General features: G+C 71.0%; 3 protein-coding genes across 5 annotated transcripts; 2 read left to right on the forward strand and 1 right to left on the reverse strand.

The window, feature by feature from the left end:
- Nucleotides 1-985: 985 nt before the first annotated feature.
- Nucleotides 986-8316, reverse strand: ANKRD13B (ankyrin repeat domain 13B). The gene is given in 16 exon segments (XM_075719795.1): nucleotides 986-1213; nucleotides 1296-1376; nucleotides 1617-1777; nucleotides 1858-2013; nucleotides 2101-2258; nucleotides 2375-2505; nucleotides 2585-2649; nucleotides 2721-2802; nucleotides 2893-2959; nucleotides 3064-3253; nucleotides 3380-3523; nucleotides 3792-3837; nucleotides 3916-3981; nucleotides 3983-4041; nucleotides 4324-4459; nucleotides 7981-8316. Coding segments are annotated over 16 exon segments (1881 nt in total). The 5' UTR covers nucleotides 8092-8316.
- Nucleotides 8317-13406: 5090 nt separating this feature from the next.
- On the forward strand, nucleotides 13407-22483 carry GIT1 (GIT ArfGAP 1). 3 transcript variants are annotated; one of them, XM_075719720.1, is made up of 22 exons: nucleotides 13407-13458; nucleotides 17365-17498; nucleotides 17594-17706; nucleotides 17794-17899; nucleotides 17983-18069; nucleotides 18187-18317; nucleotides 18405-18499; nucleotides 18582-18624; nucleotides 18828-18854; nucleotides 19140-19188; nucleotides 19271-19343; nucleotides 19962-20059; nucleotides 20144-20255; nucleotides 20332-20459; nucleotides 20540-20692; nucleotides 20777-21004; nucleotides 21114-21167; nucleotides 21448-21534; nucleotides 21638-21711; nucleotides 21789-21971; nucleotides 22112-22175; nucleotides 22271-22483. In XM_075719720.1, the coding sequence occupies exons 1-22, from the start codon at nucleotides 13407-13409 to the stop codon at nucleotides 22481-22483; spliced, it is 2304 nt and encodes a 767-aa protein (XP_075575835.1). The 3 variants fall into 3 exon arrangements, with proteins under 3 accessions (XP_075575835.1, XP_075575836.1, XP_075575837.1); XM_075719721.1 differs by lacking the exon at nucleotides 18828-18854; XM_075719722.1 differs by lacking the exons at nucleotides 18828-18854; nucleotides 21114-21167.
- A 779-nt stretch (nucleotides 22484-23262) lies between these two features.
- On the forward strand, nucleotides 23263-25680 carry ABHD15 (abhydrolase domain containing 15). The gene is made up of 2 exons (XM_075720232.1): nucleotides 23263-24089; nucleotides 25206-25680. Exons 1-2 carry the CDS (start codon nucleotides 23263-23265, stop codon nucleotides 25678-25680), a joined length of 1302 nt encoding a protein of 433 aa, XP_075576347.1.
- The last annotated feature ends 938 nt before the right edge of the window (nucleotides 25681-26618 follow it).

Genomic DNA, 26618 nt, shown 5'->3' on the forward strand with positions numbered 1-26618 from the left:
AGAGCATTTATTGGTGTTGGCCGCGGTCGGAGCTGCTCGGGCTCCCCCAGCCCTGGCCCAGACATCGCTTGTGGGGTGCGTGGCGAGGGGGGGGCACCGGCTACGAAAAGTCCCAGGGGAGCGAGCCCGGCCCCCCCCCCCCCCACGGCCCCCCGGCCCCCATGTGCAAAGGAGGAGCAGCCCGGGGTGGGGGGCCAGGGGTTAGCACCATTTGACGTAAAGTTTCTCTCGGGGGGGGGGGGGGGGGGGGGGGGGGATCAGTGCCTGGGACGAGGGGGTGCAGCGCTGCCAAGGGGGGGCATCCGAGCAGGGCGGTGCGAGCAGGGGGTTAAGGGGGGCGGTGACACTGGGTGGCCTTTCGCAGGCACCCCCTCGGCTGCCCCAGTGGACCCCTGTGCTGGGGTGGGGGGTGGGGTGGCTGTGCAGCCCCACGCTGGCTGTGGGGTGCAATGGGGCTGAGCCCCCCCCCCCCTTTGGCAGGCAGAGCAGCTCCCGGGTAAGTGCACTTGGTAGCGCCTGGACAGGGGGCCGAGGGGGCTGGGCAGAGCCCCCCAGCTCTGGGGGCACCCCGGGACCCCACACGGCTGGCAGCCCCCCCAATCTGGGGCAGGATGTGCCCCCCACCGCCTTTCTGGGGCGAGGGGCCGAGCAGCACCCCATAGGCCGGTTGGGGAGGGCTAGAGCTGTCCTGGGGGTGGGGCACAGTCCATGGGGTTGCCCCCGCCCCGGTCCCTGCCACCCCAGCTGCAGCGCCATCACCCACCCCCACCCTGTCCCGCTCTGGGGTTCACCCCCCCCCCCGCACCCCAGTACCGCCCCGGCTATGGGGACATCTCCCCCCTGCCAGGGCCGAATCCTGCACACCCCCCCTCCCCATTTGCCCTCCGCAGTGCTTGGGCTGGCTCCCCCCACCCCACTCCCCCTCTGTGCCCCCATACACGGCACCGGCCGCGTCCCCAGCCCCAGTGGGGTGGGGTGGGGGGGCTCAGCGGGGGCGCGGGGTCACTTCTCCATCAGCGAGAGCTGCAGGATCCGCTGCAGCTCCTCTTCCTCCTGCCGCGTCCGGCGCTCGGCTTCCTCCTGCTCCCGCGCTGACAGCGCCATGGCCAGCCGCAGCTGCTCCGCGTAGCTGGGGAACAGGGCGCTGGGCCCCCGCCACCCCCCGGGGCCGGGGCAACGGGGGGGCCGGGGGGCCGCCGTGTGCTGGGGAGTCCTGGGGGGCGGCAGGGTCTCAGCGGGGTCCCCATGGGACGAGCCACCCACTCCCCTTCCCCCGGGGGCTGGCCGGACCTTACCAACCTGTCTCCTCGGCGGCCTTCGTGCGACATGGGGTGGGTGCCCGGCTTGCTGTTGGTCAGCGCTTCCCAAATAGTGACCTGCGGCCGGTGGCAGACGGGTGCTCGGAGGGTGGCACACACCCCCCACCCCACCCCAGCACCCCAAAACCCAGCCCCCACCCCCCGTGCATGAGCTTTGACCCACCGCCGTGGGATGCAGAGATGGGGCAAGGTGGGGTGAGCACCCTGGGGCAGCACCAGGACAGGGTGGGCAGCGGGGTGCCCCAGCCGGGGCGGGGACGGGGGGGGAGGAGGAGGCAGGGGGGTGGCAGTGCCCACCTGGTCGTACTCGCTGCCCGCTTCCAGCAGGCTCTGCTGGATGGCGAACTGCAGCAGGTCATCCTCGTCCTCCCGCAGCGTGTCCTGGTGGGTGCCCACCACGCTGTACCCCCGCGGCACCTCAAACAGCGCCGGGTCCATCTCGCACGCCCGGCACGAGGCTGCGGGGAGACAGGCGTCGGCGTGGCTGGGCACCCCCGCCGCGTCCCACCCCCCGCCAGCCGTGTGCCCCCCACCCCGCGTACTCAGGAGCTGGAGCTGCTGACGCTGGAGGAGTCGCTGCTGGGTGAGGGTGCCTCGCTGCTGGGGCTGTGCCGCAGGGAGCTGACGGGCTCGTCGCACCCGTTGAGGTTCCCGAAGGTGATGCGGGCGTTGAGGATGTGGAAGATGGGGATTTCTGCGGGAATTGGGGGGGAAAAAAAAAGCAGGGAGGGAAGCCGGCTGTGCCACCCGCGCCGGCGCCAAAGACCCCCCCTCCCCGTACCGATCTTGACGGGGAAGCCGGGCGGGAGGCGCAGGGTGATGAAGTCCCGCAGTTTGGCGAAGAGCGCGTTGCTTATTGCCATGAGGTCAATGATGGGGGCAACCTGCTCGCAGAGGGACAGCGGGTGGTCCTCGCACAGCCACAGCTTCGCCTTGAACCTGCCGGGGACAGGCGCCGGGCTGGGGACCCCTGCCTGCCCTCCCCGGGTGCTCTGCAGCGGGCGGTTTGGGGGGGGAGAAAGGGGGTCCCCCCAATCTGCTCCTTCCCCCCTCACTTCTGCGTCTTGGTGGTGAGCTCCATGGGCCGCCCCATGTCGCGGTTGCCCAGCTCGAAGTTGGGGTTGAAGTACTCCTCGGGGGTGATGGCGGTGGGGTTGGCGTGGCTCAGCGTCTGCGTGATCAGCGTCTGCGGGACACCTCGGCGGGGTAACGGAGGGGGTCTGGCCGCGGGGCCACCCACCCGCCGGGACCCCCGGGACACTCACCCCGTTGTTGGGCCCCACGTGCTGCTCGGCGATGCCCAGGAAGGACTGCAGGGGGGTCTTACTGCCTGCGGGAGAGGAGGGGGTGAGGACCAGAGCCGGCGCTGAGTCCTGCCCGCCCAGCCCGCGCCGGCTCCACCTTTGCTCTTGCCCTTGTGCTGGTCTGAGAGGTGCTCGGTCCGCGTCCGCGTGATCAGCTCCACGTTGGACGCACCGTAGACCTGGCCGAGGAGGGGGAACGCTAGAGGTAGATACTCCCCCACGAACCGGCTGCGCCCCGCTCAGGTTGCTCAACCCCCCTTGCCCCTCACCTTGGCCTCATACCCATTCACCATTTCTGTCTTCTCGCTCCTCCAGCCCAGGATCCCGGACTTGTTCCTGGGGTGACACAGGGCACTGTGAGCGATGGTCTCGCTCGGACAGCCCAGGGTGCGGGCACCCCGGGGGGCTGCGCATCCCTTGGTGAGGGGCACTCAGCCCACCTCTCGAAGGCGATGTTCTTGGTGTCGAGCTGGGTGGTGACGACGGGGGCCGTCAGCCGCCCCATCACCTGCTCCTCGGTGGGCTGCACAGCAGCCAGCAGCACCTCCTGGTCGTGGCCGGCCAGGGCCAGCGTCTCGGAGTAGACCACTCGCCGGTCGTGGTCAATCTCCATCACCACCGCGCTGGTGTCTAGGGGAAGGGGGGTCAGGGTATGTGGGGACAACCAGTCCCCACCACACCACCCAGCCCTGCTGCAGTGCCAAGGGGCTCTGCCGGTGCTCCCCGGCGATGGGGGACGCCCCGGTGCCGGCTCACCTTGTCCCCGAAAGACGAAGCTGCGGTTGCCCCGCTGCCAGGTCATATGGTCGAAGCCCAGCAGCGTGGTGTCCACCCGCAGGTTCTGGCCGCTCTTCCACACCTTGTAGGTGTCGCTGGGGCAGATCTTGGACACCAGCGGCACTGGGGAGAGACGGCGATAGCCCAGCCAGGGACGGGGCCACCCTGCACCCCCAGGCGGGCTGCCAGCGCTGAGCCGGGTACGGAACGTGCCTGAGAGCCCGGCGCCTTGGCAGGATGGGGGTCTGCAAGCTTGGCTCGTAGGGAGGAAGGGGACAGGCGTCCCCCACCCTGGGGATGGATGCTGGGGCTGAGGGCAGCGCCAGTGATGGGGGAGGCTGTGCTGGGAAACTCCCGCTCCCCTCCCCGCCACGCTCTGCCCCGAGCTTACCCCAGCTGGTGAACTCCCACTTCATCTCCACGTAGAAGTCCTGGGCCTGCGGAGAGCACAGCGGAGTCGGGAGGAGCCCGTGGCCAGCATCGCCAACCCGGGTGGCCCCGCCGGCGGGAGGTACCTTGCGCAGCTTCTCCAGCAGGATGGGGATCCCCGCCAGGCGCTTGATGGCTCTCTGGTAGTCGCGGGTAGCGCAGGACCAGCTGCACCAGCTCCAGATCGCGGGTGCTCACGGCCTCCTGCAGCACTGCAGGGCAGAGAGGGGCAGTGCCCAGAGGGGTGGCACAGCACGGCGTGGCATGGCACAGCACAGCAGGCCACTGCACAGGAGCCACATGCACGTACCACCATGTGAGCTGTCCCTTGGGAGCTGCAGCACCAGCTTGAGCATGCCCGTGCCCGTGCACATGCCTGTACCCATGCCCGTGCCCATGCCCATGCACATGCCCATGCCTGTCCACGTGCATGTGCCCGTGCCCATGCCAGGGCAGCTTGATGGAGGATGGAGGCAGCAAGCCCTCCCGCTCACCTGTCCAGCCACTGCGGTTCTCCTTGCCCACATCGGCGCCATGCTTCAGCAGCACCCTGGCACACTCGAGGTGGCCCAGCGTGGTGGCCAGGTGCAGCGGGGTGCGTCCTCGGGGGTCCAGCTGCTCAATGTCGGCCTGCCAGGAGGGATCAGGGCTCAGGGGGCACCGGAGCGGCCGGATCTCACCCCCCCAGTGCCCTCCCACAGGCACAAGGCTCCCAGCTGGAGCAGCTGGGGAAAGCAGACGACATTTGCTGGTGTCTCGGAGAGCATCCCCATCCCTGAGCTCCCCCAGGAGATGCACATGCACTGCACCCCAAAAGGCTCTCCCTGCTCCCCACAGCCACTACCAGCCCCATGGGGAGGGTGGGGAGAGCGCGGCGGTGGCTGCCAGCACCCAGCACAGTCAGGCTGGGCTGCACCCAACATGCGGGCACAGAGCAGGGGCACGGCGCAGCAGAGGAGGGGGCACGGATGCCTGAGGCACAGAGCTCTGCATGGCTTGGTGCAGCTGCAAGCTCGGGGAAAAGCCCCCACCTCTGGGATTTGGAGGCGGGGGGGGGGTCTGCTGCCCAGTTGCCAGCAGCAGCTGCCGGCAGCTCCTCTCCGCCGGGGCCGGGAGCACGGCGGGCGACGTGGGCTGCGGCGGGCGCACGTGTTCCCCTGCCTGAGCCGGGGGCGGACGGCTGCGCGAGCAGAGCGGCTGCTCGGAGGATCCCGGGCCCTGGGGAGCCGCGCGCTGGGGCTGCGATTGTTTGTGCCAAGCCGGGAGCCTGGCGCCCAGCCAGCTCCGAGGAATCCCTCACCCGCCAGCAGCGGTGGTGGGTGTCCCAAGCGCCCATGGGCCCCGCTCCCTGTGCAAGGTGCAGCATTGCACCCGTGCCCAGGGCTGGGGGCACGGCTCGGGGCTTGATGGAGCAACAAGGTGGGGGGGGGGCTCAGCCTCTGCCCCTAGCACCCAGCCGGGGCAGAAACCTTGTGCCAGGAGAGCGGCAGTCAGATGCGGCCGGGGCAGGAGGCGGTGGGGATGAACCCCGAATCAGGGCATGGGTTTTGGGGAGGCCACTCCCACGAGCACAAACCTGGGTGCAGCACCCAAAGGTGCTGGCTGGGACCAGGCATCCGGGAGGCATTTGGGGCTGGGCAGGGGTGGGGGGTGTGGGCTCCCCGGTGCCCAGGCTCTCACCCTGCAGCAAGTCCCTGTCTTGCTCTTGGGCATGTCCTGCTGTCCCCCTTTCCCGGGGGTGTCCCCATCCCTGCCCGGGCTGTGGCCATCCCCATGCCCCTCACCCCCAGGGGCTCACTGGGCAGGGGGACCCCCCCCCAGGCTGCCCACATCACTGGAGCAAAACAGCCCCCCCAGCTCCCGGGGAGCCAGCGTGCTGCTCCAACGCTCTCCAGGCGTCTGCTGCTTCTTAATTGCACTAATGAAATGACTCTAATTAAAGCAATCGCCCCCCAGCCGGGGGACGGGTGCTGCAGGCTCAGCAGAGCTCCCCAGCTGCAGCCCTGCCCCAGCGCCGGGTGGTACGAGGGTCCCTGCTCCGGGGACGTGGCACTGGAGCCAACCCCGGGGGACACGGCGTGACCCAGTTTTTGCCAGCGAGAGCTGGGACAGCTCTGGCTCGGGGGCTGCGGCACAGACCTCGGAGCGCTGCCTGTCCTGGGGCTGTGACAGCCCCCGGGGACGGGGACAGGGACGGGGGTGGCTGCGGGGTGGCGGTGGTGCGGCACAGGACCGCAGCTCCGCTGCTCCTCCTCCTGTGCCAGCCGGGCACATGGCACAGCGCAGCCCCTCTGCCGGGGGTGTCCCCGGGGTGGGGGACCTCAGCGCGGGCACAGACCCCAGCGCCTGCTCCCGGGTGGCAGCGGGGGACGCGGGCCAGCGTGGGGACGCGGTGCCAGGCGCTGCTGTCCCTGTGCAGCCCCAGGTCCCTGCCACGCGTGCCAGGGCGGGCTGTGGTGTGGGGTGTCCTGGCATGATGGGCTCCGTGTCCCTGCCTGCCACGTCCTCGCGCCGTCCCTGCCATGGGCACCCACCGGGCCTCGCTCCCCAGGTGGAGGCAAGCGTGGACGGGAGCTCATGGTGACAATTCAAGGGTGACCCACACAGGGTCCTCGTGGGGACACGGAGAGGAGCAACGCTGCCAGCTGCCCCAGCACCTCCCAACCCCAAACACCTGCACATGTTGGGGGGGCCCGGTACGGTGCCACTGCCCCGCACGGGTCCCCAGGGTGGCAGGGGGCAGAGGGACACCCAGCCCCCAGCGTCACACACGGCACCAGCCCCGACCCGCTTACCCAGGGGATGCTCCGGCGGGGAGAAGGGCTGAGCTGTGTCCCCGGATGCCCTGGATGAAGGTGGGGGGGGCTCAGCCTGGGCCGGCCCCCACCTCCTTCCCCCAAGCCCCCACCTGCCCCGGGGTCTGGCCTGCAGCACCCATAGGCCCTCCCCTGCGCACCCCTGGGGTGCACACAGGGCCGGCTTTGCTCTCGCCCTGCAAATGGCGGCGGGGGCCCCGTGGGGGCCATGGCAGAGCCCCTCCACTGCCCAGGCTTGGCAGGGTGGGTTAGAAATCCTCTCTGCAGGCGAGCGGGGCCGGAGCCACCCTCGCAGCCCCTGCATCTCCCCGCGCCCGCCGAGCCGCCACCGCCTGCGCCCAGCTTTGATCTCCGCCGCGCCAGGCTCCTGGGAAAAATGACCCCAAATTACCATGGAAATAAAAATGCCGGCGATGGGGTGGGGGGGCCGGGGCGATGCCGGTGCAGCCCCCCCCGGCCGGCCCCCACAATGGAGGCGGGTGTGGCGGGAGCCATCGCCTGCATCCTGGCAGGAGCATCGCGGCACGGTGGCCCCCCGTTTTGTGCATCACCAGGGTCCATCCGGTGTAGCCCTCAGCACCCTGGGGTGCCGGGAGCTGGGCCGAGGGACCAGGGATGCTCGGCACAGCCTGGCTGCCGGCCTCGCTCCAGCGCCTGCGGTTTCCTGCGTCTTCGGGGTTGGGTTTTAATTACCTGAATTGCAACGCCACGGGGGAGAGGGAGGCTGGGAACCCGCCTGGGGACGCGCCCGCGGCCCCGCTCCGTCACCGGCTGTCTGAGGGGGTTCCCAGGCTGGGGGGACACGGTGGGTCCCCTCACCCTGAGGAGAACCCGCCTGGCCTCCTGGGGCTGGGGGGCTGCGCCCCGACAGCATCAGGGCCCCGTGTCCCCCGCCGAGAGGGGCTCAGCCTGAGGGTGGGGAGCCGGGAGCTGCACCCCCAGCGCGGCTGGCAGCACCCCGAGAAGCAGGGTGCGGGTCGGGGTGCCGGGGGCCCGCCGAGGCCTAGCAGGGAGCCGGGGACACATGGGGAGCGATGCTTGGGGCCGCTGCGCCGGGGGATGCAGGGGACCTGCGGGTGATACCCACCGCTCCATGCCAGCCCCGGGGGCAGCCGGCACAGTCCCGGGGTGCGGGGGGCCAGACGACACCCCCAGAGCGCTGCCGGCCGCGGGAGGGACCCCGTCCCCACCATCATCCTCATCATCCTCATCTCCCTCATCCTCATCCCAGCCCCCGAGCAGCAGCCTGGCAGCATTGCATCAGCCCGAGCCGAACCGGGCCGTGCCGGGCCGGTGCCCGGGGGCGCTCCCCCCCTCCCCCCTCCGCCACCCCACCTGCTTGGCGCTGAGCTCCCGGTCCAGGTCGCGGGCGCGGTTGTGCCAGACGAGGTAGTGCAGCGGGTACCTGCCCTCCGGCCCCTTCCTGCCTGAGCAAGACGCGAGCATCCTCCGTGCATGCTGGAGCGGCGCGGCGGGCGCGGCGCGGGGCGGAGCGGGGCGCGGGGGGGCGCGGGGCGGGGCGGGCACGGCCCCTCCCGCCCGGTGCTTCCCCCCCGCGCCCCCCGGCACCGCCCGGCCTCATGGGACTTGTAGTCACCCTGCCCGGCATCGCCCCCTTCCCCCTCCTCCTCCTCCCCCCCCCCCCCCCCCGCTCAGCCCATCACCGCGGCCCCCGACCCCGGGAGGGCGGCTGCAAAGGGTCACCCCGCTGGCACCCCCCACATCCCCTCCCCCGCCCCGCTTCGGCTGATTTCCCCCCCTCCCGGCTTGACCCCCGCTCCCCCCCGAGCCCGGGCACATGGCGGGGCAGGGGCGAAGGCGTCGGGCAGGGGCCGTGCGGGGGCCCCCCCCCGAGCCCCCCCAAGCCCGGGCAGCGGCAGGCGCGGGCCCCCGGCCCCGTTTCCTTTTCCGCCTGCGTTTCTCCGGGGCAGGCGTCGCGTTTTCCGGCTGCCGCCCGAGAACAATGCGAGGCCGGGCCTCCGCCGGCCGCCCCGGCCTCCCGCCGGCGCCGCGCTCCTGGCCCCCCGCCCCGCTGCCCCCCCGCTGCCCCGGGGCCGCTGCCCAGGCCCGAGCCCCGCTCCCTATTGCCCTCCGCTCAGCCGTGCCCAAGGTGGCGGTGGTCGCGTCCCCCCGGTCCCCGCACAGCATCCCCCATCTCCCCGCCGGCCGTGCTGCCCCGTGACGTCATGAGCCATCTCCCGAGCAAACAGCGGTGAGGTCACCAGCGGCGCAGGCCACGCAGCCTGGCCCGGGGTGGCGGGGGGCAGGATCCGGCCCTGCTCCGGTGGCTCCCGCCTGGGGTGGCCGTGCCGCGGGGCCCAGCCCTCACAGCTCGCTGCCTGTGGGGCCCCCATGGTGATATTGGGGTGTCCCCCCTCCCGCTCCAAGTGCTTATAGGATCCCAGAGGGGGGAACGGACCCCAAATGGGCCCCAGTCCCCTCACGCCCCCCAAAATCCGGTGCTGAGCACCCCAGGGAGGCTGTACCCACTCCACACATGCCCAGGGCAGTGTCCCGCCCGTACTGCTGGGGCAGGCAGGGACCCCCAGTGTCCTGGGACCCCCCAGACTGCCCGCGCTGCACCCCGTGGTGCACCTGGGGAGGGGCCAGGACGGGGAGTTGGGGTGCACAGGAGTGGGGGTGCACAGGAGTGGGGGTGCACAGTGGCAGAGCTGGCGCTGGGAACGGGACTGGGGGGTGCCCAGGGCTGGGGCTGAACCCGAGTGCCCAGAGCCGGTGCTGGGGTGCCCAGAGCAGGACTGGGATGGGTGGGAGGTGCCCAGAGCTGGGACTGGGGTATGCAGGACCCAGGCTGGGACCGGGACCGGGACCAGGAACAGGACCACAGGGGTGCCCGGGACCTGGAGGTGGGGATGAACAGGACCAGGGCTGGCACCAGGACCAGGACAGTGCCCTGGACTGAGGATGGGAGCAGGACACCAAGGACTGGGACTGGGGCCAGGACAGGGGGATGCCCAGAGGCAGGAGCAGGGCCAGGGGAATGCCCAGGAGCTGGAGCAGGAGCAGGGAGATGCCCAGGAACAGGAGCAGGAGCAGGAGCAGGGGGACGCCCAGGAGCAGGAGCAGGGGGATGCCCAGGAACAGGAGCAGGAGCAGGGGGATGCCCAGGAGCAGGAGCAGGGGGATGCCCAGGAGCAGGAGCAGGAGCAGGAGCAGGGAGATGCCCAGGAGCAGGAGCAGGGGGATGCCTAGGGGCAGGAGCAGGGGGATGCCTAGGGGCAGGAGCAGGGGGATGCCCAGGAGCAGGAGCAGGAGCAGGAGCAGGAGCAGGAGCAGGGAGATGCCCAGGAGCAGGAGCAGGGGGATGCCTAGGGGCAGGAGCAGGGGGATGCCCAGGAGCAGGGGGATGCCCAGGAGCAGGAGCAGGAACAGGAGCAGGAGCAGGGGTATGCCCAGGAGCAGGGGTATGCCCAGGAGCAGGAGCAGGGGTATGCCCAGGAGCAGGAGCAGGAGCAGGGGGATGCCCAGGAACAGGAGCAGGAGTAGGGGGATGCCCAGGAGCAGGAGCAGGGGCATGCCCAGGAGCAGGCTCGGTGGCACAGCCTAGGAGCAGGAGCAGGAGCAGGAGCAGGAGCAGGGGGACGCCCAGGAGCAGGGGGATGCCCAGGAGCAGGAGCAGGAGCAGGGGGACGCCCAGGAGCAGGAGCAGGAGCAGGGGGATGCCCAGGAGCAGGAGCAGGAGCAGGGGGACGCCCAGGAGCAGGAGCAGGAGCAGGGGGATGCCCAGGAGCAGGAGCAGGAGCAGGAGCAGGGAGATGCCCAGGAGCAGGAGCAGGGGGATGCCTAGGGGCAGGAGCAGGGGGATGCCTAGGGGCAGGAGCAGGGGGATGCCCAGGAGCAGGAGCAGGAGCAGGAGCAGGAGCAGGAGCAGGGAGATGCCCAGGAGCAGGAGCAGGGGGATGCCTAGGGGCAGGAGCAGGGGGATGCCCAGGAGCAGGGGGATGCCCAAGAGCAGGAGCAGGAACAGGAGCAGGAGCAGGGGTATGCCCAGGAGCAGGGGTATGCCCAGGAGCAGGAGCAGGGGTATGCCCAGGAGCAGGAGCAGGAGCAGGGGGATGCCCAGGAACAGGAGCAGGAGTAGGGGGATGCCCAGGAGCAGGAGCAGGGGCATGCCCAGGAGCAGGCTCGGTGGCACAGCCTAGGAGCAGGAGCAGGAGCAGGAGCAGGAGCAGGGGGACGCCCAGGAGCAGGGGGATGCCCAGGAGCAGGAGCAGGAGCAGGGGGACGCCCAGGAGCAGGAGCAGGAGCAGGGGGATGCCCAGGAGCAGGAGCAGGAGCAGGGGGACGCCCAGGAGCAGGAGCAGGAGCAGGGGGATGCCCAGGAGCAGGAGCAGGAGCAGGAGCAGGGAGATGCCCAGGAGCAGGAGCAGGGGGATGCCTAGGGGCAGGAGCAGGGGGATGCCTAGGGGCAGGAGCAGGGGGATGCCCAGGAGCAGGAGCAGGAGCAGGAGCAGGAGCAGGGAGATGCCCAGGAGCAGGAGCAGGGGGATGCCTAGGGGCAGGAGCAGGGGGATGCCTAGGGGCAGGAGCAGGGGGATGCCCAGGAGCAGGGGGATGCCCAAGAGCAGGAGCAGGAACAGGAGCAGGAGCAGGGGTATGCCCAGGAGCAGGGGTATGCCCAGGAGCAGGAGCAGGAGCAGGGGGATGCCCAGGAACAGGAGCAGGAGTAGGGGGATGCCCAGGAGCAGGAGCAGGGGCATGCCCAGGAGCAGGCTCGGTGGCACAGCCTAGGAGCAGGAGCAGGAGCAGGAGCAGGAGCAGGGGGACGCCCAGGAGCAGGGGGATGCCCAGGAGCAGGAGCAGGAGCAGGGGGACGCCCAGGAGCAGGAGCAGGAGCAGGGGGATGCCCAGGAGCAGGAGCAGGAGCAGGGGGACGCCCAGGAGCAGGAGCAGGAGCAGGGGGATGCCCAGGAGCAGGAGCAGGAGCAGGAGCAGGGAGATGCCCAGGAGCAGGAGCAGGGGGATGCCTAGGGGCAGGAGCAGGGGGATGCCTAGGGGCAGGAGCAGGGGGATGCCCAGGAGCAGGAGCAGGAGCAGGAGCAGGAGCAGGAGCAGGGAGATGCCCAGGAGCAGGAGCAGGGGGATGCCTAGGGGCAGGAGCAGGGGGATGCCCAGGAGCAGGGGGATGCCCAAGAGCAGGAGCAGGAACAGGAGCAGGAGCAGGGGTATGCCCAGGAGCAGGGGTATGCCCAGGAGCAGGAGCAGGGGTATGCCCAGGAGCAGGAGCAGGAGCAGGGGGATGCCCAGGAACAGGAGCAGGAGTAGGGGGATGCCCAGGAGCAGGAGCAGGGGCATGCCCAGGAGCAGGCTCGGTGGCACAGCCTAGGAGCAGGAGCAGGAGCAGGAGCAGGAGCAGGGGGACGCCCAGGAGCAGGGGGATGCCCAGGAGCAGGAGCAGGAGCAGGGGGACGCCCAGGAGCAGGAGCAGGAGCAGGGGGATGCCCAGGAGCAGGAGCAGGAGCAGGGGGACGCCCAGGAGCAGGAGCAGGAGCAGGGGGATGCCCAGGAGCAGGAGCAGGAGCAGGAGCAGGGAGATGCCCAGGAGCAGGAGCAGGGGGATGCCTAGGGGCAGGAGCAGGGGGATGCCTAGGGGCAGGAGCAGGGGGATGCCCAGGAGCAGGAGCAGGAGCAGGAGCAGGAGCAGGGAGATGCCCAGGAGCAGGAGCAGGGGGATGCCTAGGGGCAGGAGCAGGGGGATGCCTAGGGGCAGGAGCAGGGGGATGCCCAGGAGCAGGGGGATGCCCAAGAGCAGGAGCAGGAACAGGAGCAGGAGCAGGGGTATGCCCAGGAGCAGGGGTATGCCCAGGAGCAGGAGCAGGAGCAGGGGGATGCCCAGGAACAGGAGCAGGAGTAGGGGGATGCCCAGGAGCAGGAGCAGGGGCATGCCCAGGAGCAGGCTCGGTGGCACAGCCTAGGAGCAGGAGCAGGAGCAGGAGCAGGAGCAGGGGGACGCCCAGGAGCAGGGGGATGCCCAGGAGCAGGAGCAGGAGCAGGGGGACGCCCAGGAGCAGGAGCAGGAGCAGGGGGATGCCCAGGAGCAGGAGCAGGAGCAGGGGGACGCCCAGGAGCAGGAGCAGGAGCAGGGGGATGCCCAGGAGCAGGCTCGGTGGCACAGCCTAGGAGCAGGAGCAGGAGCAGGAGCAGGGGGATGCCCAGGAGCAGGAGCAGGGGGATGCCCAGGAGCAGGGGGACGCCCAGGAGCAGGAGCAGGAGCAGGAGCAGGGGGATGCCCAGGAGCAGGCTCGGTGGCACAGGACCGGGCGGGGGGTGCTCAGGGCTGGAAGCAGAACCGGGGGTGGGGGGGGATGCCCAGGACTGGGCTTGGGGCACCCAGCACCGGGACCGGGTCGAGGGGCTGGCCGGGGCTGGGCCGGGGAGCGGGCCCGGGAGCGGGCCGTGCTGGGGGCGGCTGCTGGTGCGGGTGTTGCGGGGCGCGGGGCGGGGCCGGGCCGGGGCCGGGGCCGGTGCGGGGCGGCGGCGCTGGCGCTGGCGCTGCCGGTGGCGGGGCGGGGGCGGCGCGGCCCCTCCTCCGCCGGGGCCGGGCCTGCGCCGCTTCCTGCGGAGCCGCCGGGCGCTGGGAGCAGCCGGCAGCCCCCGGCGCGCCGCGGCCCCGGGCCCCCGCCGCCCCCGCCCCGCCCCGCCGCCCGGACCCCCGCCCCCCCCGGCGGGCCCGGGGGCGCCGCCGCCGCCGCCCCACGCTGGCGCAGAGGCCCGGGCCCGGGCCCGCCTCGCCGCTGAGGATGTCCCGGAAGGCGCCGCGGGCGGAGGTGTGCGCCGACTGCAGCGCCCCAGGTAAGGGCCGCCCCCCGGCCCCGGCCCCCCCGCTGCGGCCCCGCTACGCCCCTTCCCCCCGCCGGCCTCCCGCGCCCCCCCCGGCGGCGCCCGTCGCGCCTCGCCGTGCCCCCCGGAGCCTGCCCGGGAGCCTGCCGTGCGCCCCCCGGTGCGGCCCCAGCAGCCGCTCGGTGCCCCGCGGTGCCCCCCGGTGCGGCCCCAGCACCCCTGTGAGCACCTTCTGCGCCCTACGGTGCCCCCTGGGACGGCCCCAGCACCCCCTCTGCGCCCCACGGTGCCCCCCAGTACATCTCCAGCACTGCCGTGAGCCCCCTCTGCACCCTACAGTGCCCCCCGGTACGGTCCCAGCACCCCCTCTGCACCCCCCGGTACAGCCCCAGCACCCCCGTGAGCCCCCTCTGCACCCCGCGGTGCCCCCGGTACAGCCCTAGCACCCCCGTGAGCCCCCTCTGCGCCCCACGGTGCACCCCGGTACAGCCCCAGCACCCTGTGAGCCCCCTCTGCGCCCCACAGTGCACCCCGGTACAGCCCCAGCACCCCTGTGAGCCCCCTCTGCGCCCCACGGTGCACCCCAGTACAGCCCCAGCACCCCCATGAGCCCCCTCTGCACCCCACGGTGCACCCCGGTACAGCCCCAGCACCCCCGTGAGCCCCCTCTGCACCCTGTGGTGCACCCCAATACAGCCCCAGCACCCCTGTGAGCCCCCTCTGCACCCCGTGGTGCACCCCAATACAGCCCCAGCACCCCTGTGAGCCCCCTCTGCACCCCACGGTGCACCCCAGTACAGCCTCAGCACCCCTGTGAGCCCCCTCTGTGCCCCACGGTGCACCCCGGTACAGCCCCAGCACACCCTCTGCACCCCACGGTGCCTCCCAGTTCATCTCCAGCACCCCATGAGCTCCCTCTGCACCCCACAGTGCCCCCCAGTATGGCCCCAGCACTACCATGAGCCCCCTCTTTGCCCCATGGTACCCCCCACTACATCCCCAGCACCCTCATGAGCCCCCTCTGCACCCCACGGTGCCCCCCAGTACATTCCCAGCACCTGCGTGAGCCCCCTCTGCGCCCCGAGATGCACCCTCCCGGTATGCTCCCAGGGAGCCCTTCTGCATCTCCTTGTGCACCCCACAGTGAGGCCTCTCTGCACTCTCTGCGTGCCCCCAGGACCCTCCCAGCGAGTCCCCTCGGCACCCTGTGGTGCACACCCTAGGGACCCCCGCTGAGTCCCTTGCTCTGCCTCCAGGAACCCTCTGGTGTGCCCCCAGTGCAATGCCCTGATGAGGCCCCGCGGTGCACCCTCTTTCCCCCCCCAGGAATCTCCCAGTATACCCCAAATATGACCCCGATAACCTCCCATGCCCTCTTCACTGCCGCCCTGGTGCACCCACTGTACCCCCACCACACCCAACACTCCCCCCCGTGCACCACCCACAGCCTTCGCACCCCTCAGCGTGGGAGCTGCTGGGACAGTCTGGGGACGTGCCGGTTGATGCCAGCAGCACCGAGGAGGCTGCAAATGGCGAGATGGGGGGACACCCTCCTGCACCCCCCAGCACCCCTCTGCCAGCACCCACGACGGCCGGATCTGGGCTCGGCGGTGCAGGCAGGCTAGGCTGGGCCGGCGGCGGCTGTGCTGCAAGCCAGAGCCTGAGCCTGGGCAAGACGATTCCCGTCCCCGGCGGTGCCAGTGCCCGCAGCGCCTGCGCTGGGCACGTGCCCGTGGGCACCGCGGTGGGGCTGGACCCCCAAACCCTGCCTGCAGTGGGGCCGGACCCCCAAACCCTGCCTGTGGCCAGCACAGGTGGCCCCATGGCAATGAATGAACGGGGGCCGAGACTTGAGGCTCTCTCCAAGCCGGCCCCGGAAAGCTGCCCGCGGGCCAAGGCTGTGCCGAAATTATTCCGGCCACGTGCCAATGGCCGGATCCTGCCAGGAGAGCCGGCGGCACGCGTGGGCGCGGGGCTGCCCTGCCTCCGGGCACGTCCCCCGTGCCGGCGGGCAAGCGGGGGGAGCAGGGGTGCCCGGGGCGGTGCTGAGGCTCCCTGCTGGGGCGGGGGGAAATGGAAACCAGTTTCTTCCAATCTCTTATCTCCCGGCAGCCATGTGAGGAAATGAGTTATAAAGTCCAGAGGCGGCTTCCTACCGCTCCGGGAGCACCCACTGCCGCTGCCGGGGATGCGCTGCCCAGCTCTGCGTGGTGGGGTGCCTGTGGGGTGCCCTGGTCCCTCTGCCCGGGCTCCCTTGGCCGAATCCCGCTCTGCTGGCCCTGTGCGGGATGCCGTCCGGCCCCAGCCCTCCCCTCACCGGTGCAGGGCTGAGTGCTGGAGGTCCTGGCATCAGCCCGCATCCCGGTGCAGGGAGGGAGGTGCCGGGAGCTCCCTTGGGCTCCAGGATCCTCCTGGGGTTTGGGGTGTCCCTGTGCCAGCGCTCCCCGAGCTGCTGCAATGCCCACCCGCATCTCAGCTGCAGCGGGAGGGGGTGCCGCCCCGGGGGTACCCCAGATCTGCCGGGTTGCGGAGCCGCGGGCAGCCTTGCCTTGCGGCTCCCCCCGCGCAGAGCGTCCTGTTCCCGGCAGCGCCCCGTGGGCAGCGGGCGCGAAGGCGCAGATGCCGCTGCGCCGGCTGCCAAGGCGCTGCCATCTGCGTGTGCGGGGCTGCCAGGCTGGGGGGGGGGGGGGGGGGGCACCGCTCCCCCCAGCCACCCCACCTCAGCCCTGGGGCACTGCAGCACTGTGGGGCTGGGTGCCCCCCCAAAACGGTGTCCGCAGGGCGATGTGGGCGGCTTGGGGAGGGGTCCGGGACCCCGCGGGGAGGAAGGAAGCGGGGGAGGCCTGGCCGCCTTCCTCTGCGGGGTCGTGGGGCCACCGTCACCCCCTCCAGGTCAGTGCTGCCACCCCCCCATGCCCTGTGCCCCCAGGCTTGGGGCTCCCCCCTCCCGTGGGGCGGTGCAGTGTTTGCGTAGGCCCTACAGAAACAAGGGGTGGCGAGGCTCCCCCGCGGCACCCAGCAGAGGGGCACCCAGGAACGGTTCGGCATCGTCACCCTGTGCCTGGCTGTGAGTCGCAGGAGGGGGCCGTGACCCGCTGGAGGGTCCCCAAATCCTGCCCTCGGTGCTGCCGGGGACAGCTGCAGCCTCACAGCCACCCCGTGGGGCCGGACCCCACCCCGGGCCAGCCCCAGGACCCATTTTTGGGATGCAGACGTGGGGAGCTGCCACCCGGCCGGGAGCGGGGCCCCCGCGGGTGCCGGGGCCGGTGCCAGCGCGGGGCCAGTGCGGCCGCTCAAATGGCCCTTTGTTCCCGGCGGGGACACAAAGGGCTCCAGTGCGGCCAGGCCGGGGCCGGCAGCTGGGGCTGGGGTGGGGGTACGGCGACGTGGGGGGGCATGGTGGTACTGGGGGGGGCTACAGCACCCGCCCCGAGAGCCAGAGTGCCTGGGGTGGGGTGCTGAGGCTGCCGAGCCAGTGACCACCGTATGTGAGAGCCCACGGGTTGGGGGTGCCCACCCATCAGGGGGCATGCTGCCCCCCCCCCAGGACTCCCCCAAATGCCCAGCTGGGGGCTCAGGGGGTACGCAGCCTCGCTGGGTGCTGCAGTCCCAGGGTGCCCCTGCTCGGGGTGCACTGCCATGGGGCTGGCATCACCCCTGCCACCAGCCGCCCTCCTGATGGGGGAGGCCAAATCCTGCCCCCTCCCCCCCCCTTTTTGGCTGGTGCCTGGTTGCTATGGGAAACCTGTGGGTTTCCCCGTCGATGGGCAGAGCCCCTCAGCATCACCGGGGAAACGGTCGCTGTGGCAATGCATCCCCCCCCGCCCGCAGCAGCGGGGTGGATGGGGGGGAGTCGCATGGGGAGGGGACCGCGGTGGCGGGGACACCCCGGTGACCCCTCCCTGTGCCACCCCGCAGACCCCGGCTGGGCCTCCATCAACCGCGGGGTGCTCATCTGTGATGAGTGCTGCAGCGTGCACCGCAGCCTGGGCCGCCACATCTCCATCGTCAAGCACCTGCGCCACAGCCCCTGGCCCGCCACCCTGCTCCAGGTGGGTGCCGGCCCCCCGCGGGGACATTGGGGGACACACACAGGGACCCCCACACACACACCCCCGCCGCACCGGGCCCTGCCTCTCCCCCGCAGATGGTGCACACCTTGGCGAGCAACGGGGCCAACTCCATCTGGGAGCACTCGCTGCTGGACCCGGCCCAGGTGCAGAGCGGGCGCCGGAAGGCAAACCCCCAGGACAAAGTGCAGTAAGTGCCCCCCGCGTTGCCGTGGGGAGGGGGTCTGCGCCGGCCAGGTGCCCCCCCGCTTCACCCCATAACCTGCCGACCCCCCAGCCCCACCAAGTCGGAGTTCATCCGCGCCAAGTACCAGATGCTGGCCTTCGTCCACAAGCTGCCCTGCCGGGACGACGACGGCGTCACTGCCAAGGACCTCAGCAAGGTGGGGTGCGGGGTTGCGGGGACCCCCCCTCTTGGCGGTGGGGACAGGTTCCGCCCCCCCCTCACCGCTTCTCTCCTCCGCAGCAATTGCACTCGAGCGTACGGACGGGCAACCTGGAGACCTGCCTGCGCCTGCTCTCGCTGGGCGCCCAGGCCAACTTCTTCCACCCGGTGAGCGCCGGTGGGGATCGGGGTCCCTGGGGACGGTGCTGGGCTTTGGGGGGGGGGGGTTGTCCCGGAGCCGCGTCCCGCGGGCTGGCTGCGGGGCTGAGGCTGCCCGTGCCGCAGGAGAAGGGCACCACGCCGCTGCACGTGGCGGCCAAGGCCGGGCAGATCCTGCAGGCAGAGCTGCTGGTGGTCTACGGCGCCGACCCCGGGGCGCCCGACGTGAACGGCCGGACCCCCATCGACTACGCCAGGTGAGGGCGGGGAAGGCGGGGGGGGTTACCCCTGCCTGCACCCCCCCCTCCTTAGGGTGGGCATCACCCCTGCCCGTCCTCTCACAGGCAGGCAGCCCAGCACGAGCTGGCGGAGCGGCTGGTGGAGTGCCAGTACGAGCTGACCGACCGGCTGGCTTTTTACCTCTGCGGCAGGAAGCCGGGTGAGCGTGGGGGTCCCGCGGCGGGGGGCTCAGCCCCGGGGTGGGCACGGGGCCCCCGCTCACCGCCCCTCTCTTTGTGCAGACCACAAGAACGGGCACTACATCATCCCGCAGATGGCCGACAGGTGAGTGCCCGGCGCCCGCGGCCCCGCCGCCCCGTCCCACGTCCCCCCCGGCGTCGCCGCTGGGCTGAGGGGGGTCCCCGGTCACCTCCCCGTGACTGGCGCTGGAGCATCCCCGGTGAGGGCGGGGGGGGGGTCCGCGTGCCCACGCGTTTAACGTCCGCCTTTATCCTGTTCTTCCCTCCGCTGCCTTCTCCGGAGCGCAGGGTGCGCCCAAAGTGCATGGCACAGAGGTATTGTCCGCTCGGCTCTCGGCTCCGGGGGCCCCCCCGTGCCACTGGCACGGGCCCCCCCTGCAGCCCTGCCTGCTCGGCCCAGCCCAGCACCCGGGGAGGGGGGTCCCACTCACCCCCCGCCACCTCGTCCCCTCGTGCCTGCCTGCCAGCCCCGCTTGTTGAAGCCCCCCGTGCCTGGGGGGGGGTCCCTGTCCTGGTGGGGTGCAGCTGGGGACCGTTTCGGTGGGCACAGGGCAGGAATAACCCCTGCTTTGTGTCTCCCCCATTCCCACACCCCCCCAGCCTGGACCTCTCCGAGCTGGCCAAGGCGGCCAAGAAGAAGCTGCAGGCGGTGAGTGGGGGGCCAGGGCAGGGTTGGGGGGTCCCGTCCACTCCCCCCATCCCGCCTGACACCGTCCCCTGTCCTGCTGTAGCTCAGCAACCGCCTCTTTGAGGAGCTGGCCATGGACGTCTACGACGAGGTGGACCGCCGGGAGAATGACGCGGGTGAGCGGGGGGCACAGGGTGCAGCCCCCCCAAGGGCTGGGGCGGCCGTCCCGGCACGGGGAGGAGCAGCCGGCGGGGCCCCGGCGCTCCCCCCGATCTGGATCCGTCCGCCGGGACCGCAGGCCCCTCCTTCCTCATTCCTCCGGCCGGGAAGGTTTTCTCGGAGCGAGGGGCCGCCGCTGGGCGCCGGGGCTGGGGTGCTGCTGGAGGTGGGTGCCGGGACCCCCCAGGGGCAGGGGTTCAGCCCAGAGGGGTGCCCTTGGGCTGGGGGGTGGTGTGGCGGGGGCCACCCCATTTTTACGGTGGGGCAGGCACAGACGGGCACGCCAGCCCTCTCCCCACCGGCTGGGGGGGGCGCAGGGCTGGCACCCCAAAGGGCGAAGAGCTGGGGGTCCCTGCTGCGGGGCGCAGGGGGGGATCCCAGCCCGGCGGGGTGGCTGGGGGAGGCCATTCCCGTCAGCCCGTCCGGGCTCCGCTCCCAGTCCCAGCAGGCTGGCCCCGCGCCTGCGTCCTGCCGGCTCCGCCGCCGGCACCAGGCCCTGCAGCCCGCTGGCTCCCGGGGGGGGGTCTGGCCCCCGCAGCCCCCCGCGAGCCTGACGCCGGGGTGCCTGCCCGCAGTCTGGCTGACGACGCAGAACCACAGCACGCTGGTGACAGAGCGCAGCGCCGTCCCCTTCCTCCCTGTCAACCCCGAGTACTCGGCCACGCGCAACCAGGTGAGCCCCCCTCCAGGCCCCCGCCACCCCCCCTTGCACCCAGACCCCCTTGCTCAACCCCTTCCCTCCCACCCCCCACCCCAGGGCCGGCAGAAGCTGGCCAGGTTCAATGCCAGGGAGTTCGCCACCTTGCTCATCGACATCCTCGGGGAAGCCAAGCGCCGGCAGCAAGGGAAGAGCCTGCTGAGCCCCACAGGTGAGGGACGGGGGCAGCGAGGGGGGGCCGAGGATCCCCCCCGCCCCGTGCTCAGCACCCCCCTGCCCTCCCCCAGACGCCCTCGACTACTCGCTGCGGAGCCAGAGCGACTTGGACGACCAGCACGACTACGACAGCGTCGCCTCCGACGAGGACACGGACCAGGAGCTGCTGCGCAACGCCTCCCGCAACAACCGTGCCAGGGTGAGCCCCAGACCCCCACCCTGGACCCCCCCCCTCACCCCCAGCTCCGGGATCCCGGTGCTGAGCCCCTCTCCCCGCAGAGCATGGACTCCTCCGACCTCTCGGACGGCCCCATCACGCTGCAGGAGTACCTGGAGGTGAAGAAGGCTCTGGCTGCCTCCGAGGCCAAGGTGCAGCAGCTGATGAAGGTGAACAACAGCCTGAGCGACGAGCTGCGCCGGCTGCAGCGCGAGGTGGGTGCGGGGCCGCCGGGACCCCCCACTTTGGCATACCCCCCCCCCGCCGCCCCGCTGATGCCTCCTCCCTCACCGCTGCAGATTCACAAGCTGCAGGCGGAGAACACGCAGATCCGGCAGCAGACGGGTCCCGTGCACCCAACCCCGGCCCCCAGCGAGCGGCCGGAGCACGGGCACCCCCCAGGCACGGCCCCCCCGCACCGCCGGGACCGCCAGGCCTTCTCCATGTACGAGCCGGGCTCGGCGCTGAAACCCTTCGGGCAGCCGGTGGAGGAGCTGGTGACGCGGCTGCAGCCCTTCGGTGCCGGCGTGAGTGTGCTGGGGCGGGTGGATGGTTTTTGGGGTGCGGCGGTCCCCCCAGCCCCCAAGGGTGCTGGGTCCCGTCCCCGCGGGGCCGTAACCTTTCGTGTGTCGCCAGGAGGTGGAGGACGAGGCTCTGTATTCCATGCACATCCCGGCCAGCGTGTACCGGGTAAGGGGGCCGCGGCGGGGCCGGCTCCTGCATGGGACACGGTGGCCGTCACCCTCCTGGGACGGGGCCTCCGTGCCGTCCTGGGACGTCCCGTCCCCCCGCCGCCCTGCACCCCCCGGGTCAGGCCGGGGACCTCCCCGGGGGACGGTGGCCGCGGGACGTTCCTGCATGCAGGGCGGTGGTGTCCTCTGTGCTCGTCCTCCCCTGCACGTCACCGGGATCAGCTCTAGACCCTTCTGCGCCACGTTCAGCGCCGTCTTCCCCTCTCTTCCCCCTCCAGATCCGGAAAGGTCCGTCTGCCTCCTCGGTGCCCTTTCCCCCATCCTCCCCGCTGCTCTCCTGCCCGCCCGACGGTGCCCGGCACATGGTGACGTATTGGGGGCGCGGGGGGCAGCTCCCGGGGTGGGGGACCCCAGCCCTGTGTGGGGACGGGGCTGGGCAGGGCCTGACGCTGCTCCTCTCCCCTCCAGAGCAAGCTGGACCGGCACGGCAGCGGCACCGACAGCGACTACGACAACACCCAGGCGGGTGAGGTCCTAATCAGGTGAGTGCCGGGGACTGCCGGGGACAGCGCCGGGGACGGGGCTGGCACTGACCCCAGGGGTCGGTCGGTCCCTGCAGCATGGAGGGGAAGCGGTTCGTGGAGCTGAGCAAGGACGAGGACTTCCCCCACGAGCTGGACCCGCTGGACGGGGAGCTGGACCCTGGGCTGCCCAGCACAGAGGACGTCATCCTCAAAACCGAGCAGGTCACCAAGAACATCCAGGAGCTGCTGCGGGCGGCGCAGGAGTCCAAGCACGACAGGTAGGGCTGGGGCACGGCACGGGGTCCCTCCAGACCCCCCCAGTCCTAGCAGCTGTGTTCATATGGGGCCATTTCTGCCACCCCCATGGTTGGGAGCTGTCGTCCTCCCCCAGCACTCACCCCCCTCTGCTCACCCCCAGCTTCGTGCCCTGCTCGGAGAAGATCCACTCAGCTGTGACGGAGATGGCATCGCTCTTCCCCAAGGTAGGAGGGGAGGGCAGGTCCCCGGGGTGCAGGGGTCCCCCCCCGGCACTGTGCTGTCCCCCCCCGACACGGCTCCCGACTCTGCCCCGCTGCAGAAGCCGGCGCTGGAGACAGTGCGGAGCTCCCTGCGGCTGCTCAACGCCAGCGCCTACCGGCTGCAGAGCGAGTGCCGCAAGACCGTGCCGCCCGAGCCGGGCGCTGCCGTGGACTACCAGCTCCTGACCCAGCAGGTCATCCAGTGTGCCTACGACATCGCCAAGGCCGCCAAGCAGCTGGTCACCATCACCACCCGCGAGAAGAAGCAGTGAGCGCCAGCCCGTGTCCCCCCACACCCCCCTGGCCCCCACGCTCTCCGTCTCTCCCTCCCCTCCGGCAGCAGCTGGCACCTGGGGTGAGCAAGTGGCCTTAGCCCGCGGGGGGCCGGGGCGCGGGGCGAGCCCCCCTCGCCCCCCGCGCTGCCGAGGAGCCGGTGCTCAGCCTGCGGGGTAGATGCCTGCATCCCCCCTGTACAGACCCCTGCCTGCCCCTGCGCAGCCCGCCCTGCGGCACACGCCTAACTTATCCTGTACATAGCCTGTGTAGCTGTCCGCGGCGGCGGTGGCAATGTACCCCCTCTCCCCCAAAAGCCCCTCGCCGGGCGGCCGGTACCCCCGGGGCCGCCCGCAGCGTTACACTGGACCGGGGCGCCCGCGGGGCCCCCCCTCCCCGGGCGTCCTGCCCCCCCCCCGGGGGCCGCGCTCCCTACTGTAAGATGTGTCCTTGTACATTTGTATCAATAAAGGTGTGAGCGTTGCACGGGCCCCCGGCTCCTGCGGCCATGGGCGGGTCCCGTCCCCCTGCGCCGTGGCTGCAGGGGATTCACCCCCCCGGCACCAGGCAGGGCTCGGCCACGTGTCCCTCCCGTTTCACCCAGTCCCCTTGGCCACGGCTGGCGCCCGGTCACGCCGTCGCCGGCACAGCCCTGCCGTCCCCGGCATGGCCCCACTGCTCGCCCAGCCCCGGGGCAGGGCTTTGCCGGCACAGCCCCGCCATCGCTCTGCGAACCCGCCGAGCACTGGGGCTGCCGGCCGGGGCTCCTGCCGCCCCCATGGTGTCCCCCGAGGGTTTGGTGGCCGCAGCCGCGGTGCTCGCCGGCCTGGGCCTCCTGGCCTGGTGCCTTTGGGCAGGGAGGCTGGAGGTACCTGGAGACGGCGGAGAGGAGGATGAGGAAGAGGGGATCCCCTTCATCACCGAGGACGGCTCAGGGCGCTGCCGGCTGCTGTGCAAGCCCTCGGCACTGGCCCAGCACCTGGTGCGGAGCTTGGGGCAGTCGGCGGGGCTGCGGGGGGGCCGCTGGCTGTGGCCGCGCTGGCCCCGGCTCCGGATGCTGCAGCAGCTCCTGCAGCCGCCCGAGCCAGAGCCGGTGGTGGCCCGGGAGCTCCTGCAGCTGCCCGACATGGGGCTGGTGGCCCTGGACTGGCTGGTGGGGCCGCGGGGGGCCGGCAGCGGCAGGGGGGGGCCCGGCTCGGTGCTGCTGCTCATCCCCAACGCTGCCGGGAAGGTGACGGCGGGGCTGCTGCAGCTGGGGCTGCGGGCGCTGGAGCGGGGCTTCATCCCCGTCATCTTCAACCGCCGGGGTCACAACGGCTGCCCCCTCACCACCCCCCGGCTCCAGCCCTTTGGGGACCCTGGGGACCTGCGGGAGGCGGTGACCTACCTGCGGTGCCGGCACCCTGCCGCCTTGCTGCTGGCCGTCAGCGAGGGCTCGGGCTCGGGGCTGCTGCTCGCCTACCTGGGGGAGAGCGGCTCCTCCAGCCGCCTGGCCGCCGCCGCCTGCATCTCCCCGGTCTTCCGCGGCCGGGACTGGTTTGAGGCCGGGATGCCCTGGTTCTACGAGTGGCCGCTGCTCCTGCACCTGAAGAGGGGACTCAGCAGGTCAGTGGGGTCCCTCGGGGCTGGGGAGGGGGTGCCCTGGGAGCCCTTTTGGCCTGGGCGGGGGGGGGGTGGTGCACGCAATGGGTGCTGCTGCCGGCACCGGGAGCCCCAGCGTGGGGGCAGAGGTGCTGAGAGCAGCAAAACACGCTGGTTAATGAACACCAGCCTGGAGCCGGCTGCCACCAGGCCAGCTTGGCCGCCACGTGCTCCCTGGCCCGGCCGGGGCTGTGGCAGCACCGCGGGGTCCCCTGGTAGAGATGTGGCACTGCCGTGCGGCAGCACTGGGTGGGTTGGCAAAGCCCCTGCACTGCGCTGGACCCCAGGGGCTGAGTGGGGCTGGCTACCGCCTCAGGCTGCTGCTTGCCCCCCCCAGCAGCGACCCAGGCTGTCTGGCCTGTGGGGTTGGGGGACCAGGACCACCAACCCACGGCTGGGCAGGGGGCTGTGGCAGCTGCCACCTCTCCTTCTCGAGGGCTCTGGGTCCCTGTTGCCCAACGTGGCCACGCTGGGACGGGAGAGAAACTGCCCCGTGCCAAGGCCTTGAGCAAGCAGCATCTCCCTGGGTGGTGCTGAGACTTCGGGGGGGTGGGGGGACGGTGACACATGACACAAAGGGGCCCCACTGGTGGGCAAATGAGGGCCAAAAAAAAAAAAAAAAAAAAAAAAAAAGGCAACTAAACCCCAAAATGTTGGGGTAAACAGGTGCCAAGTTCAGCCTCAGCAAAGCCCAGGTGGGTGCAGGCAGGCACAGTGGTTACTGCAGCAATGGGGGGCTGGGGGGGTGGGCAGCAGGGGGTGTGCCCCCCCCCCCCATTTCCCGATACCCCTTGCAAGCGCTGTTGTCATGGCAACGGAGCAGAGCGCTGGCTGCCTCCCGTTGCCATGGTACCCGGGCTGGTGCAGGCTGCGCTGCGGGGACACACCACCACCAACCCCCCCCCCCCCCAGCATCCCCAGCAAGGGGCTGGGATGGGACCCCTGAATCAGCTCTGGAGGCGGGGGGGGCCCCTCAATGCATCACCCACCCCCTCCCCAACCCCAGCCATTTAGGGGAGGCGCATGAGCCGCGGGCGTCCCCACGGCCCCCAGCCCACGGCGGCCGCCCCGTCCCCGCAGGTACGTGGGGTCCCTGGCCGAGGCGGTGGAGGTGGACGGGCTGCTGGGCAGCCGCTCGCTGCGGGAGCTGGAGGAAGCCCTCTTCTGCCGGACCAAGAGCCGCCCCAGCAGCTGGGAAGCCTACTGGGAGCGCAACGAGCCCCTGCGCGACGCCGATGAGGTGGCCGTGCCGGTGCTGTGCCTCTGCAGCGCCGACGACCCCGTCCGCGGCCCCCCGGCCCGCAGCCTGCCCCTGGAGCTCTTCCGCAGCAGCCCCTACTTCTTCCTGCTGCTGACCCTGCGCGGGGGGCACTGCGGCTTCCCCCGGCGCGGACCCCGCTGCTGGGGCCACGAGGCCGTGCTGGAGTACCTCAGGGCCATGGCCGAGTTCCTGCGGGCAGAGGAGCGGAGGAAGGGGCTGCCGCGGCCCCGCAGGTGGGGGGTCCCGGCCGCCGAGCCCCCCGTCTTCACCTGGCAGAGGTCCTACACCCGGTAGCCCCCGGGCCGGGTCCCACACGCCGGGGAGGGGGGGCTCAGAAAGGCAGGCAGACACTCCGTGTACTAAAATTACTTTATTACAGTTGATTTTTTTTTTTTTTTTAACATTTCCTTTGCTATGATACAAAGGATACTTACAAACAAAATATTACATATGACCTTATTTTTTTTTTTTCTCTTCTCTTATTTTCTGACAACTTGGTAACAGCTTTAAATGCACAATCTATACAATTAATACAGGTTATATATGAGCTATAATGTATGTTGAACCAGAATACCAGAATACTGACAATATACTGTACATTAAGCCTTACCAGTTAGTGCTCGTGGCATTTTCTACAAGAAGGAAAACGCACACCTGTAGATTCACTCATACCAGCTGGTGCTACCAGACACAGAAGCAGGAAGGAGTTTAATTCCCCTAAATCCTTCGCGGCCCATCACCGTGGTGCTGGGCCTGGAAACCTCAGACCAGTGTTCATAGTAAAACAGCAGATATGTGTGTGGGTTTGTTTTTTTTTTTTTTTTTTTTCTAACTAACGCTCTGTGGCACAAAACCGCGGGGCCAGGCACCTTCGCCCGGCACTGCGGCAGCTGGGCTTTGCTGTACCTGGATGATGCCCCAGAGCAGACGGCCACGGCACTGGGCGAGCTCTTGGTGGTGAGCTGGACCTCCTTACGGAGGGGGAGAGGAGGAAGAGGAGGAGGAGGAGAGGAAAAGCAGCAACAGCCTTGCTGTCCTCGGTAGGCAGCTCTGGGGTTTGTGCACATGAACAGGCAGGCGCCTAGGGGGGAAGAGCAAGCCCAAGGCACGTCGCTCCCCGGCGCGGCTCGGCCGAACCGCGGGGCTCGTGCCTGGCGAAACCTCCACGGGGTCGGGCAGCCGGCGGGGCTGGGAGCTGCGGTTACCTGCTCGCCAGAAAAGGTTTGCTTTTG

Source organism: Pelecanus crispus, chromosome 12 (assembly GCF_030463565.1).
Source record: "Pelecanus crispus isolate bPelCri1 chromosome 12, bPelCri1.pri, whole genome shotgun sequence".
NCBI classification, from domain to species: Eukaryota; Metazoa; Chordata; class Aves; order Pelecaniformes; family Pelecanidae; genus Pelecanus; species Pelecanus crispus.

Coding starts and splice junctions, on each gene's coding strand:
- GIT1 (XM_075719720.1), top strand. CDS start 13,407: ATGTCCCGGAAGGCGCCGCGGGCGGAGGTGTGCGCCGACTGCAGCGCC. Junction 13,459..17,364: donor CGCCGACTGCAGCGCCCCAG/GTAAGGGCCGCC, acceptor GCCACCCCGCAG/ACCCCGGCTGGGCCTCCATC. Junction 20,256..20,331: donor GAGCCTGCTGAGCCCCACAG/GTGAGGGACGGG, acceptor GCCCTCCCCCAG/ACGCCCTCGACTACTCGCTG.
- ABHD15 (XM_075720232.1), top strand. CDS start 23,263: ATGGTGTCCCCCGAGGGTTTGGTGGCCGCAGCCGCGGTGCTCGCCGGC. Junction 24,090..25,205: donor CTGAAGAGGGGACTCAGCAG/GTCAGTGGGGTC, acceptor CCGTCCCCGCAG/GTACGTGGGGTCCCTGGCCG.